The following is a 15,333-nucleotide window of genomic DNA, read 5'->3' on the forward strand; positions in this document are numbered from 1 at the left end:
GTCCATAGGACAACAATCAGTCGTATATTGCACAAATCTGGCCTTTATGGAAGAGTGGCAAGAAGAAAGCCATTTCTTAAAGATATCCATAAAAAGTGTCGTTTAAAGTTTGCCACAAGCCACCTGGGAGACACACCAAACATGTGGAAGAAGGTGCTCTGGTCAGATGAAACCAAAATGGAACTTTTTGGCAACAATGCAAAACGTTATGTTTGGCGTAAAAGCAACACAGCTCATCACCCTGAACACACCATCCCCACTGTCAAACATGGTGGTGGCAGCATCATGGTTTGGTCCTGCTTTTCTTCAGCAGGGACAGGGAAGATGGTTAAAATTGATGGGAAGATGGATGGAGCCAAATACAGGACCATTCTGGAAGAAAACCTGATGGAGTCTGCAAAAGACCTGAGACTGGGACGGAGATTTGTCTTCCAACAAGACAATGATCCAAAACATAAAGCAAAATCTACAATGGAATGGTGCAAAAATAAACATATCCAGGTGTTAGAATGGCCAAGTCAAAGTCCAGACCTGAATCCAATCGAGAATCTGTGGAAAGAACTGAAAACTGCTGTTCACAAATGCTCTCCATCCAACCTCACTGAGCTCGAGCTGTTTTGCAAGGAGGAATGGGAAAAAAATTCAGTCTCTCGATGTGCAAAACTGATAGACATACCCCAAGCGACTTACAGCTGTAATCACAGCAAAAGGTGGCGCTACAAAGTATTAACTTAAGGGGGCTGAATAATTTTGCACGCCCAATTTTTCAGTTTTTAATTTGTTAAAAAAGTTTGAAAATATCCAATAAATGTCGTTCCACTTCATGATTGTGTCCCACTTGTTGATTCTTCACAAAAAAATACAGTTTTATATCTTTATGTTTGAAGCCTGAAATGTGGCAAAAGGCTCAAAGTTCAAGGGGGCCGAATACTTTAGCAAGGCACTGTATCTCCAAACTCCCGATCCTGGCCAAAGTCTATGAATCCTGAGTGAACTCAGTTTAAAAAAACTTCCCCATTGAAAAGAACATGCAGGATTCAGTCTGGCTTTAGATCGGGGCACAGCACCACAACTGCAGCTATTATGGCAGTGGCAAATTACATCATGCACTTGATAAAAAGCAACATTGTGCTGCTCTGTTTGTTGATTTATCAAAGGCATTTGATTCAGTTGACAATGAATTGTTGCTCGCTAGACTCAGTAACATTGGTCTCAGTGAAGGGGCAGTAAACTGGTTTAGGAACTATCGTTCTGACAGAACACTATGTGTAAATGCTGACAATCACAAATCTAGCTTTTTTGAGATTAATAGAGGTGTGCCCGAGGGTTCCATTTTAGCTCCTGTGTTGTCCTCAATTGTATTAATGATTTGGGAAATGGGAAGCAACCAGCAAAGTTGCAGATGATACAGTCATATATTCATGTGCTCCGTCTCTGGTTCATGCTGTTGAAGAGCTCCAGACTGCTTTTCAGTCACGGCAGGCCTCCCTTTATGGTCTCAAACTCATCATGAATGTTTTTTTTTACATGACCTTTACCAGAGCTCACACTCAGCCAGAGAAGGATAGCATTGTCACATATGGTGGCTTATCCATTGAAAAAGTGTAATCCTACATATAGCTAGATATATGGTTGGATGACAAGTTGTCCTTTAAAGTAAATTTAGATAATTTTGTGAGGAAGCTTAAATTGGAATTGGGGTTTTATTTTTCTTCAGGCTTGCTTCCCACTTATGGTTAGAAAGAAGCTTGTTTTCTCTCTAATTGATTATATACTTGTTGTATATGCATGCAGCCTCTTCTGTCTTACAGAGGCTGGACTTTGTTTATCATGCATCCTTGGGCTTTATTACAAATGCCAAGTCACTCACCCACCATTGCACCAAATGGTAGGTTGGAACTCACTTTATATGTGCAGAAAGTTACATTTGTAGGTGTTTCATCTACAAAGTAACTGCTGGTGGTCTCCACCACCAGCAGTTACCATACGCCATCTGCTAGGTGGTTGCTACTTAAAGTCCCCAGGACATGTACAGTATTAGGCAAGACTGCCTTCTCTTCTTGTGCACCAGAGGCATGGAAAAGTCTACAACCCATGCTGTATCTAGATATGTTTGTGCCATTGAATTAATTAAATATTATGATGGAAGACTGTTACAGAGGAGTGTAAATGCTTTTTTTTTAGGCTGGATCATGTTGTTGAATTGTATTGTTGTATGTTTTAGTTCTGTAATGTATTGATTGTTGCGGCCTTCTTGGCAAAGTCTCCCTTGAAAAAGAGACTCGGTCTCAATGGGCTTTTCCTGGTTAAATAAAGGTTAAATAAAATAAAGTGGGCATACCCCAGGGAAGCTGTCTAGGCCTCTTACTATTAAAAATGTTTACTAATGACCTGCCAATGGCACTGAGTTAAGCCTGTGTGTCTATGTATGCTGATGACTCAACATCAGCTACCACAGCAAGGGAAATCACTGCAACACTTAACCTCTTCAGTCGACCCTCTACTTTTTTGAACATTCTGTTAAAAATCGCGCAACATTTCAGCGCCCTGCTACTCATGCCAGGAATATAGTATATGCATTTGCTTAGTCTGTGTGGATAGAAAACACTCAGACGTTTAAAAAACTGGTTAAATCACTGCTGTGGCTTTACCAGAACGGCATTTACATCGAAAAGCACAGGAAAAACTGATCACTGAAAATGGGGAAAATATATCCATGCGCTACTTGAACCCATTGATAAACGTGAACCACAATTAATTGACTGAGGTTGCAGTACCTACAGCTTCCACAGGGTGTCTAGAGTCTTGTCATTTCCCTTCGAGTTTTTTCTTGGTCAAACACATACAGGACACCGTATCTAATCCGGTCTAGGACCGGATATTTTCGTTGAGTTTCTAGCCGGACATTTTTCCAGACGGACAGCTAATGATCTTTACATCGCCTCCTGATGAATTTTATCGCTTATTAACGTTTACTAATACCTAAAGTTGCATTACAAACGTATTTCGAAGTGTTTTGTGAAAGTTTATCGTCGACTTTTTGAATTTTAAAAAATGACGTTACGTTTTGAAACAATGTTTTTTTCGTTTATCACACAGTCTACATATAACGATATTTAGGCTTTATATGGACCGATTTAATCGAAATAAAGACCCAAATAGTGTTTATGGGACATCTAGGAGTGCCAACAAAGAAGATGGTGAAAGGTAATGAATGTTTTCTATTTTATTGTGCGGTTTGTGTAACGCCGAAATGCTAATTATTTTGTTTACGTCCCCTGTGGGTCTTTTGGGGTGTTGCATGCTATCAGATAATAGCTTCTCATGCTTTCGCCGAAAAGCATTTTAAAAATCTGACTTGTTGCCTGGATTCACAACGAGTGTAGCTTTAATTCGATACCCTGCATGTGTATTTTAATGAACTTTTGAGTTTTAACTAATACTATTAGCATTTAGCGTAGCGCATTTGCATTTCCAGAGCTCTAGTTGGGACGCAAGCGTCCCAGGTAGAAGCAACAGGTTAACAAAGAGCCACAGTCAGTTTAAGAATTGGTGACAAGTAATAAGATCGTCCTAAATATTTATAAAACACAAAACATTGCATTTGGGACAAATCATTCACTAAATCTTGAAATGAATAATGTGGAATTTGAGAAAGTTGCTTGATGTAACCCTGGATTGTAAACTATCATGCTCAAAACATATTTATGCAATGATAGCGAAGATGGGGAGAGGTCTGTCCGTAATAAAGAGCTACTCTGCTTTCTTGACATCACTATCAACAAAAACAAGTCCTACAGGCCCTAGTTTTGTCACACCTGTACTACTGTCCAGTCATATAGTCAATTGCCAATAAGAGGGACATTACAGTTGGCCCAGAGCAGCACGACTGGCCCTTAAATGTACACGGAGAGCTAACATCAATAACATGTCAATCTCTCCTGGCTCAAAATAGAGGAGAGATTGACTGCATCACTACATGTCAATACCTCTCACAAGACATGTTGAAAGCACAGAGCTGCCTGTTCAAACAACTAGCACCCTGCTCAGACACACATGCATACCCTGCAAAACATGGCACCAGGGGTCTCTTCACAGTCCCCAAGACCAGAACTGACTCTGGGAAACGCACAGTACTACATGGAACTCTATTCCACATCAAGTAACTCAAGCAAGCAGTAAAATCAAACGTTACTTAAAACTATGCCTTATGAAACGTGGACCGGGAAGAGACAAACAGGCGCATAGTCGAAACTTACAAATGCATTTTACTCAGGAATGCAAAAAAAATAACAAAAAAAGGTTATTTTAGTCCAGTAGGTTTGACACAGTGAACCTTCAACAGTGAACTGGGCATAGATATCTCCAGGGCCACTGACAGATAAAATGCCAGCGGGATGGTGTAAATGATCAGGCTGGCACATCAGCAGGCAGCGATCATTAGATGCTGCTAAAAGTACATTAATTATCTCAACCGTTTCCTCCCCCAACTCGGTCACTTCCGTTCAACTCAGTGCCTGCCTCTCTGAAACCCACTCATAATTACCCTACAAGCATCTCCTGACAGTGCAGCATCTGGGTTGAGGGGCCATGCATATTATAATTTGTCACGTGGCAAATGGAAGACTACTCGAGTCCAATATGTGGCCAAGAAAATGTGACTTCTTTACAATTGGAGAAGTCAAGAAGCTGTCAACTTATTTTAAATTACCAATCTCATCCGTGCTATCGTAAAGCTTTAACACGCGCACTATTTAGCTGTTATGTCATGGGTAATAAGAGTGTTATTAATGCCTTATGTTGATAGAATGAATAAATCTATCCCCTAATCTCACCTTTTATCTTATGGTCTCTAACAAACAGTTAGTTCCTGAATCTCAACAACCAGCCACTCAACTGCTGTGCATGTTCCTTTGATCAAGCCACAGTATGGCATGGAGTAAATAAATGAATCACTGTGCCGATGTGTGAAATGTTCTACTGTCTAGGAAAGCAAGATAGATGGCAACACCAACAAACAGGTCTCCTATGGTGCCTGCTGTTAGGAGTCTGAAGCCATCTGTTGCCGTTCGAAACGGGAAAATGCAGAATTTCCAATGGTGAGTGGGGTGTGCAAACAACAAACAAGGACAAGTCCACAATCTAGGCTACACAGCAAAAATATATAGACTATCACCCATACGTGACTATCGAAGATTGAAAACACGCAACATTTTCATCCATAGTCTTGAGCATCAGCCCACAAATAGATAAATCACCATCCCATTCAATAAACCCTTTTGAACCCAAAGTGGCCGTCGACTGCCTTTCTTTAAAATGATTATAGCGGCTGCGAACGGGCTTGTTTTTATAACAATACCGGTGTCAACATCGCAATATTATCTTGCTAACGACCCGCTGTCGTATTCGCGTGGATGTTGTCATCAACCAGAAGCAGGGTATGCCGTCATTTGACCAACATTTTTTTTTCCAATTCATTACTCAAAATGACAGCTCCCTAGCAGACACGACTTTTCACTGTGAAAGAGGCTTTATCTATGTTGGTTGGCGATACGGATTCGCACAGTTCCTTGCACTTAAAAAAAAGAGATGATGTCGAGGTGAGTGAAATGAGGAAACAGCATATATATGTTTTGTGTTGTGGATGTTTGATGCTGTGTTTATCTGTTGGGCTTAGGTTATGGTTTGTCATGTTTGCTTGGGGCAGATATTCATAGGCTATACAATGCCTCGTATCCTGTCGTGTTGGGTAGTAGATGCCAGTGTAGTGGAGCTCATTTGAAGAGTTGGATCATTTTTTTTTCATAGCCAGCTAACAAGTTGCTTGTTTTGTACTGTTTCTACCGATGCAATTCATTTGGAAACTGTCCGAGCTTCATAACTAATCAGCTAACATTGGCGAACTCTGCAGTTAGTCTGTCAGGCAAGAAAGCAAGAGTTGATTGGAGGAGAGAGACAGTGTGTGTGTGGGTGGAACGGGAGGCGTGTAACTGTATCACCCATTATAGAAACCCCTTATTAGGAAGAGAGTATGTGTATGTCGAGAAAAAGAAAGAGGACAGGAGAGAGAGCGTGTGAGACATTATGTTCCTGACTACAATTGTATCCTATTTGTTGCTCCTCTCCCTCTGTTCCTGTAGGTCAGTGAAAGAGAATGAATTGACGTGGAGAGTCAGGGCTCAGCAGCAAAAGGCAGGGAGGAAGAGGAGTTCGAGATGACTGGAGAGTGGAGGGAGAGAAGAAGAGAGTAGAAGAGGAAGAGGAACACGAGGGAGAACGAAGAAGAGCACAAAGTCCCACTATTCACCCTTGTACCACACAGCCTGGGGCTAAAGTGACAGTGGCAGGGGTTTTGGAGTTGTTTATAAAGGTGGTAGGAACGTATCTGTTCCAGAGCTTGTAATGTTTCACAACAATAAAATGGGAGGGGTTGACCATCTTGACCAACTGAAGAGCTATTACAATGTTGGACACACAGGCAGAAAATGGTGGAAGTACTGTATGTGTTTTGGGGGATGCTCAACATTGCCATCATAGATATGTACATTGTGTGGGGGACCCTGCAAAAGCCCCTTCACAGAAACCACAGGCGCTGGTCCCAGAAGGCATTCAAAACGCAGCTTGTGCATTGACTTTGTGATATGGCTACAGTGCCAAGAGTGTGACACCAGGGAGTGTAGACTGAGTTTTAACTCGTAATTTGAAAGCAGGTGAAGTTTGAAGGGCGTGAGAGAGGGTGTGTGGTGTGCATCCTGAGTAGACGCAAAGCAAAGAGTGGGAGATGTGTAGAAACTTCCTTTGAGTGCTCTACGTATTTGGCAACACCTTGCATGATGAGGCCGTGCTTCCAGCAGTTCCATGTTGACATGTTGTAGGCTAAATGCAAACACTAACGTGACGGTGTGAAATATGAATTTGTCCTACAGATCTTTTACTGTGTCTGAACAGTTTTAAAAAATTTATCTTCTCTCTCTAATGCTGGTTGCAGTTACTGAGTTGTCAAAGTAGGCAATTATTTCTACATTTTGTGTCAGGCCTGGTCTGTACTAAACCTTATTGAGAGAGGTTATCAACATGTTGAAATAGTCTCTGAACAGTTGTTTGCATTTTTACAAGAATAAGAATAGTTGTCAAATTCAAAGCCTACTTTGTGTGGGTTGTGAAATACTTTCTGAATATTGTCCTATGGTCACATTTTGGATACATTTTTTATATGTAAATAATATTTCTAAGTATAATATATTATACTTGGTACATTTTGAGTGAATCATTTAGTCAAATTTACTACAATTGAAATACTCTAGGGTTTGTTGTTAAGTGCAAATCTTTTTTGATAGTGTCTATACACAATGGAAGACAAAATGTGTGTTATTCCTACTGACATGAATGTGTCATTAAAGAGGTTGTGCTCTTTAAAACTAAGTTAACTTGTAATTGACATTTGTTCTTGGTTTTTGAGCCATGTCTGTGTGTTTGAAATGTGTGAGAAAAATTAGCTTCATCTTAAATTCTCAGTCAGCTACAGCAGCATCTTAGTAGTTCTATTGGGGTCTAAAGGCTTAACATGGAAAATTAAGATAATGCTAACTAAATGAGAAATACATACATACAAATGTAGGCTAAATCGCCTGAGAATAAACAAAGTGTAAAAATTGGATACTGACAAGATGGCGGAACCAAAAGTGAGAAGAATGATGCTTCCTGGGGAGGATGAGATGTGCAGAAACCAAGCGAAGGGTGCCTCACCATTTTTGGCCACCTCGGCTATGATGTTGGCTACTTTGGGGGTGCAGGAGGACTGTGGGGCCAGCAGGGTGGGAAGCAGGGGGAGAACGCCCATCTCCTGGATCTTCTCACTGGCGTCAGCATCTAGGAGGGGAAAGGAGAAGGGGAGAGAGGAGGTGAACAGTTGGGGGAAAAAAGGGCTTTCTCAATTTGTCTTCCGATGAATCCTTGCATTCTATCCCCTTGCCCCCATCCGAGTCAGCAGGTAGCCTAGCGGTTAGAAGCGTTGACCCGGCAAGGTGGAAAAATCTACCGTTCTGACCTTGAGCAAGGCAGTTAACCCCCAACAGCAACTGCTCCCCAGGCACAAATGATGCAGACGCTGATTAAGGCAGCCGTCCACACCGGTCTGATTCAGAGGGGTTGGGTTAAATGCGGAAGACACATTTCGGTTGGATGCATTCAGTTGTACAACTGACTAGGATTTGCCTTTCCCTATTGAAGGAGAAGATCCAAGACCCTGCCCTCTGTTCTTCTCCAAAGCTTTTTGAAAATGAGGCAAGTGGAGAGGACGTATGGATGAGTTGGGCAAGGTGAAGTGGATAATCCTTTTCCATTCCATCCAGGTCGTTCAACTTGTTGGGCTATTTATGATCATCCCAGCCAGGTTCCATGAATAAAATGACTAGCAGTTCGAAAATAGCGCAGCCATTAAATTATTATTGTAACCAAATACATTTTTTATTATTAGGCTCCAGGTGGTATCAGAAAAAGTGTGCAGGCATTTTTTTATTTTCTTGGTCAGCACCTCACCCAAACAGAACAATCACTTGCCAATGCCAAGAGACAGGAAGTGGGTGGGTTGTGCTGCCAAGTGCAGTAAAACATTAAAGCTACAACAGTAAACACAAAGCTAAAAGACAGATGAGGATGCAAGATAGCCAGCAACTCAATTAACTTAAAAAAACACAAATAAGGCCAATAAAATGCTCAAACAACAAGATACTGGATAGGCCGAGCCCAAACAGGCAGATGGTTATGTTACCCAAACTAAGGAGGATGGACAGATGTGAATAAGGCTGGCTGAGATGGGCCTTGCACGAAAACAAATGTGAGCCTGGTGACTAGAAAGTTAGATACTATATGTTCTCCATCATTTTCTTTGGGTATTTTCTATGGTTTTGATAGTCACACAGAGGTTGACCGATTAATCGGAATGGCCGATTAATTAGGGCCGATTTCAAGTTTTCATAACAATCGGAAATCAGTATTTTTGGACACCGATTTGGCCAACCTTTATTTAACCTTTTTAACTAGGCAAGTCAGTTAAGAACACATTCTTAATACCACTGACGGACTAGGAACAGTGGGTTAACTGCCTTGTTCAGGGGCAGAACGACAGATTTCTTTTACCTTGTCAGCTCGGGGATTCAATCTTGCAACCTTACGGTTAACTAGTCCAACGCTCTAACCACCTGCTTTACATTGCACTCCACGAGGTGCCTGCCTGTTACGCAAATGCAGTAAGAAGCCAAGGTAAGTTGCTAGCTAGCATTAAACTTATCTTATAAAAAAGAATCAATCAATCATAATCACTAATGAAATACACATGGTTGATGATATTACTAGTTTATCTAGCGTGTCCTGTGTTGCATATAATCGATGCGGTGCGTATTCGCGAAAAAGTCTGACAGCGATGGTAGGCAGCAGCAGGCTCATAGGCATTCATTCAAACAGCACTTTCGTGCGTTTTTGCCAGCAGCTCTTCGCAATGCTTCAAGCATTGAGCGGTTTATGACTTCAAGCCTATCAACTCCCGAGATTAGGCTGGTGTAACCGATGTGAAATGGCTAGCTAGTTAGCGGGTGCGCACTAATAGCGTTTCAAACGTCACTCGCTCTGAGACTTGGAGAGGTAGTTCCCCTTGCTCTGCAAGGGCCGCTGCTTTTGTGGAGCGATGGGTAACGATGCTTCAAAGGTGGCTGTTGTCGATGTGTCCCTGGTTCGAGCCCAGGTAGTGGCGAGGAGAGGGACGGAAGCTATACTGTTACACTGGCAATACTAAAGTGCCTATAAGAAAATCCAATAGTCAAAGGTATATGAAATACAAATGGTTATAGAGAGAAATAGTCCTATAATTTCTATAATAACTACCTAAAACTTCTTACCTGGGAATATTAAAGACTCATGTTAAAAGGAACCACCAGCTTTCACATGTTCTCATGTTCTGAGCAAGGAACTTAAACGTTAGCTTTCTTACATGGTACATATTGCACTTTTACTTTCTTCTCCAAAACTTTGTTTTTGCATTATTTATACCAAATTGAACATATTTCATTATTTGAAGCTAAATTGATTTTATTGATGTACTATATTAAGTTAAAATAAGTGTTCATTTAGTATTGTTGTAATTGTCATTATTACAAAAAAAATAATAATAATTGAAAATCGGCCGATTAATCGGCATCGGTTTTTTGGGTGGGTCCTCCAATAAATCGGTATCGGCGGTGAAAAATCATAATCGGTCGACCTCTAAGCCCCTTACCTATCAGAACTGGTACATAATCTAGAAGGATCCACTAAATATAACCCATTAGAGGGCAAATGTGTCAATGATGTTTTGAGCGTGGAATTAATCTACTGGAAATGTCCGAATTCTGACTTCAGTGATTTGACCTTGTTTTAATCAGTTCCCAGGGGTCTTGAAAGCACCATAAACTTGCATCCATCCTGTACTGTGCATAAGGTCCTGAAGGGTACCCTCCAGCAATGTCACAGTCTGAGGAGTGTGGGTCAAACTTACTGTTGTGGGCCAGTGCTTTGAGCAGGCAGTCCAGGCAGCTCTCCACACTGTCTGTGGTGCTGTCAGCTGAGGCTAGTTTCAGCTTTTTCAACGCATCACTCAGGTTATCTGCTGGGAGAGGGGGAAAGTGAAAAGATCAATGGGCAGTGGTCCTGACCTCAGTTTACTCCTAGGTCTTAGGTAGCCTACACTGTTTTTATCAAGGGCTGGATGGCAAATTTGACCACAGCTGCTACCTTGAGCCATACAGTATAGAGCAACCCACAAGTAATATCACACAGTCTAAAAGGCATACGAGAAGACGTATAGGCTACACTAAATTCACCATCCATAATTTTGTCGATGTCTGAATCTGACTGTTGAACAGTCACCATTCGCCGTCCTCTGCCAAGTATCCTGCCCCGAACCTTAGTCACTGTTACTAGCTGGCTATCACCCGGTACTCTACCCTGCACCTTAGAGAATGCTTTGCCCTCTGTACATCGAGCCATTGAACACTGGTCACTTTAATAATGTTTACATACGGTTTCACCCACTTTATATGTACAGGGCATTCGGAAAGTATTCAGAACCCTTGACTTTTTCCAGTTTTGTTACAGCCTTATTCGAGAATGGATTACATTTGGGGGGTTTTCACTCATCAATCTAAACACAATACCCCATAACGAAGAAAGCAAAAACAGGTTTATATAATTTTTGCAAATGTATCACATTTACTTAAGTATTCAGCGATGTTGCCAGGTTCCCTCTAGACGTGATGCTTGGCATTCAGGCTAAAGAGTTCAATCTTGGTTTCATCAGACCAGAGAATCTTGTTTCTCATGGTCTGAGAGTCGTTTAGGCACTGTCATGTGCCTTTTACTGACGAGTGGTTTCCGTCTGGCCACCCTAACATAAAGGCCAGATTGGTGGAATGCTGCAGAGATGGTTGTCCTTCTGGAAGATTCTCCCATCTCCACAGGAAGGAACTCTGTCAGAGAGACTATCAGGTTCTTGGTCATCTCTCTGACCAAGGTCCTTCTCCCCGATTGCTCAGTTTGTCCGGGCGGCCAGCTCTAGGAAGAGTCTTGGTGGTTCCAAACTTCTTCCATTTAAGAATGATGGGAGGCCACGGTGTTCTTAGGGACCTTCAATGCTGCAGAAATGTTTTGGTACCCTTCCCCAGATCTGTGCCTCGACACAGTCCTGTCTCGGAGCTCTACGGACAATTCCTTCGACCTCATGGCTTGGTTTTTGCTCTGACATGGACTGTCAACTGTGTGACCTTATATACCAGGTGTGTGTGCGTTCCCAAATCATGTCTAATCAGAAATATCTCAAGGATGATCAATGGAAACAGGCTGTACCTGAGCTCAATTCCGAGTCTCATCGCAAAGGGTCTGAATACTTACGTAAATAAGATATTTCTGTTTATTATTTTAATACATTTGCAAACATTTCTAAAAACCTGTTTTCGTTTCGTCATTATGGGGTATTGTGTGTAGATTTGAGAGAAATTGTTTTAATCTATTTTAGAATAAGGCTGTAATATAACAAAATGGGGAAAAAGGAAAGGGGTATGAATAATTTTAGAATGCACTGTACTCACATCATGGTTAATCCTATACAACTACTGTTGTACACCTTCAATATTCATATACTGTCTATACGCACCATTCCGGACACTGACATTGCTCATTCTGATATTTCTTAATTTTTACTTTTTGGATTATGTGTGTATTGTTTTGTACTGTTGGAGCTAAAAACAAGCATTTTGCTGCACCTGCGATATCTGCAAATATGTGTACGCCACCAATAGAATTTGGATTTGATTTGAATAGAAATGTGTCTCAAAACAAGAGGCCGAAAAACACTTCTGTAGCGTTATCACACAATCAGAGACTGAAAGGTCGACAGACAGACAAACTGACTTAAAACCAAAGCCCTTCTGGCTCCTCCTGCATAAGGATGCACACAGCTGTGTGCCGCACCGACAGTCACTTCCACTGTTCCATCTCCCTCCATTCTCCTTCTCAAATGGGGGCTCTAGACAACACTGTGACAGATTGGTCATACAGCAGTGGTCCCCAGTATAAATCAGGACATGAGCAGTTGTAGAGCTCATCCCTGTGGAGCTCTACAACCGTAGGCAGAGCTGACATGTGGCAGTGAGCATCAGACCATTAGGACTGCATCAACATAAACATTGGGTAAACAGGAGCATGTCAACGCAATAATATTGTATGGATATGAGTTCAAGTCATGACGGGAACTGCCTCAGTCACAGGCAGTTCTTTGATGGGTCCTTATCATAATGGACATTCTCTGTCTAAGCAGTGCGCCTGGTATGCTGGGCCAACTCTAATAATTATTTAGAGATTTTGACATCCAGAGCTGTTACAGAGCTCAGCTAATGGGCTGCCCCAGGGGAAGAGGCGCTGAGGTGACAGCCACACACTCACAGAGAGGGTGAGTGAGTGGGTGAGTGGGTGGGTGAGTGGGTGGGTGGGTGGGTGAGTGAGTGAGTGAGTGAGTGAGGTGAGTGAGTGAGTGAGTAAAGACCCTGACATTCCCCCTCCCACAGATGGTCTCAAATGTGTGCAGTGAGGATTTTGGATTAAACCGTGTGACAATTTTAAAATCAGTCAAACAAGTTTTTTTTTTCTTCATTTTCCAGCCTGGCCTCCATTATATAATGGATTTTTCTTGCCATTCAGATTATGGTATCAGTCAGGGTCCCTCCCTATGGCTAATGAGGCCTGAGTGACGCAGGACATGTCATGAAAATGTTAGAAACATATAAACAGGCCATGTTTGCATAAAGACTACGCCTGTCAATTATCCATAACACATAAGTCCAGCTTGCTGTGCCTATTGGTGATTCTACCCACCAGTCTTCAATCAAAGCATTGATAAATGCAATGAATTTAGTGTGTTACTGCTTGGCTGGAGCAAAAGCCTGCACCCACACTGACCTTCAGGGTAAGATGCCCAACCCTGTCCTATAAAGATGTCTGTGGATGGATGGGTTCATCTGACCTCCTTTCTGCATAATCACATAATGGAAAATGCTGGAGGCTTGTACCGTTTGCCTGCACATTGTATGGATATACAAAATATACCCCAGGATTCTGGAATAATCAAAATCCCTGATGAGACAAGAGTACATCCTACTCAACAATCCAATGCAAGTCACTGGGAATAAATGATTCGAGTTAAAATGAGAGTAGCTACATTACTCCCAAAAGAGAGCATCCTCAGTCAATGCATTTCTCTTACTAAGTGTCAGGCACACAATTACTATAAAAGGCGACATGAACAGCTCGATTCGTCAGTGTGTGAGTGTAGGACTATTGCATAACAGTGTGATATTGATGGCATACATGTCTGCGCTGACCACAGTGCAGTACCCTGATGATAGTAAACAAGTAGTACGGCTGTCAACATGTACGCATGTGGTAATGTGGTAGTAGCTAGAATTTGTGTTTAACTGAATAATCCGTAGTTGAGGACTCAATACAATAAATTCCATACGAGGCTCGAGCTGAAACCAAAAAAATACAACGCTGGCAGTATGGCTGTCAATAATGCAGGTTCTGTCTAGCAATGCTCGTGTTACATAATGCCATTGCATGGGCAAGCGAACAGACAGCTTCCCGTTTCCTCCATCCACCCCACCTACTCGAATGAATCAAGAACTCAAGACACAGAGTGCGGTCTTCTAGTTGGCTGCAAACATGGGCCATCATTAGTTAGTTAGCTTGGCTAATTACGATACGCACACACCTACCCTTACATGTGTGGGCTACTATGTCCACGTCGGGTCTGTGTAATCTTTACAATAATTGACAACTGGATGACGTATGATTCAGAAAGTGTTGCTACTCACCCATTTGGCTACTGTAGTGCGCGTGATAGTCCCAATCAGTTTCGAATTCGGATGCGCCCAGAAGGCTGTCAAATGGGTATTCACAGCAACAACAAAAAAATATATAAGTTATGTGTTGGTCAACACTTGATTTTATATTATTTGAAGTCGCTAGATTGCTAGCTGGCTGGTCAATCAGATATCAAGGCCCACCTTAGCTAACCCACGCCGTGTCGTACCCGGCAATACTAGCAAGCCACAACCTCACCCTCCCAGATGGCGCCGGGGATGCTTGCAGCGTAGCCTATCGTACGACCCCGAACTCACAACTACGATGGTATGGTTGTGTAATTTATCCGCTGGTAATATTGATCCACATCGACGCCAAAATTCGCTACTTCAACCACAGAGTTTTTGCTCCAACGCTACAAGAAACGCACTTCCTATACTCGCTTGCTTTTGCAGTTGCGGCACAGAATCCATGCACAGGGAATAGCAGCCTATTGCTTGCAGTTGATTGGTTATTGGCCTGTACATAAGATCTCGTTTTCCACGATTATTGGCCAAAGTCTGTGTCGTTGGCTCGTGCCACGCCCTAAAGTGTTAAAAATGCCCACCTTTCAAGTGACATCCACAATCCATAGCAATTAAATCACACAAACAGAATTGTAGCTACAAAGTTTGGTCTGGTTCAAAAAAAAAAAAGTTGGTCTGGTTGCTACTTCACTGGAAAACTAAGGCACTCTTTTCATTGGACTATCTGGGTTAGGAGGGATTGGACCATAGAAATAGAATTGATAGAAATTAGAATGTGCTGCTGTCTTTTGGATTACCAAAATCCATGACCGGGAACTGTCTGAAAATCAATTCTCCTGAGAAGGGCAGAGATGTATCCATATGTAATTTTACTGGGCAGAGGTTTTGTATCCATATGTATTTTTACAGCTGTAGATTGGTA

The 15,333-nt window shown here is 42.0% G+C and overlaps 1 protein-coding gene across 5 annotated transcripts in view; it reads right to left on the reverse strand.

Moving 5' to 3' along the window:
• rap1gds1 (RAP1, GTP-GDP dissociation stimulator 1) overlaps positions 1-14,890 on the reverse strand; it is a 67,010-nt gene extending 52,120 nt beyond the window's left edge. Inside the window, exons 1-4 of one of the 5 annotated variants that reach the window (XM_029674597.2) lie at positions 14,589-14,890; positions 14,397-14,461; positions 10,529-10,636; positions 7,747-7,869 (exon numbers count right to left, since the gene is read on the reverse strand). In XM_029674597.2, coding sequence (XP_029530457.2) covers positions 7,747-7,869; positions 10,529-10,636; positions 14,397-14,400 — 235 coding nt within the window. In that variant the 5' untranslated portion in view covers positions 14,401-14,461; positions 14,589-14,890. Of the gene's footprint in view, positions 1-7,746; positions 7,870-10,528; positions 10,640-14,396 lie in introns of all 5 variants that reach the window. The other 4 variants (XM_029674595.2, XM_029674596.2, XM_029674594.2 and 1 more) reach the window with 4 other exon arrangements.
• Between the last annotated feature and the right edge of the window lie 443 nt (positions 14,891-15,333).

This window comes from Oncorhynchus nerka, linkage group LG12 (assembly GCF_034236695.1).
Source record: "Oncorhynchus nerka isolate Pitt River linkage group LG12, Oner_Uvic_2.0, whole genome shotgun sequence".
Taxonomy (NCBI): domain Eukaryota; kingdom Metazoa; phylum Chordata; class Actinopteri; order Salmoniformes; family Salmonidae; genus Oncorhynchus; species Oncorhynchus nerka.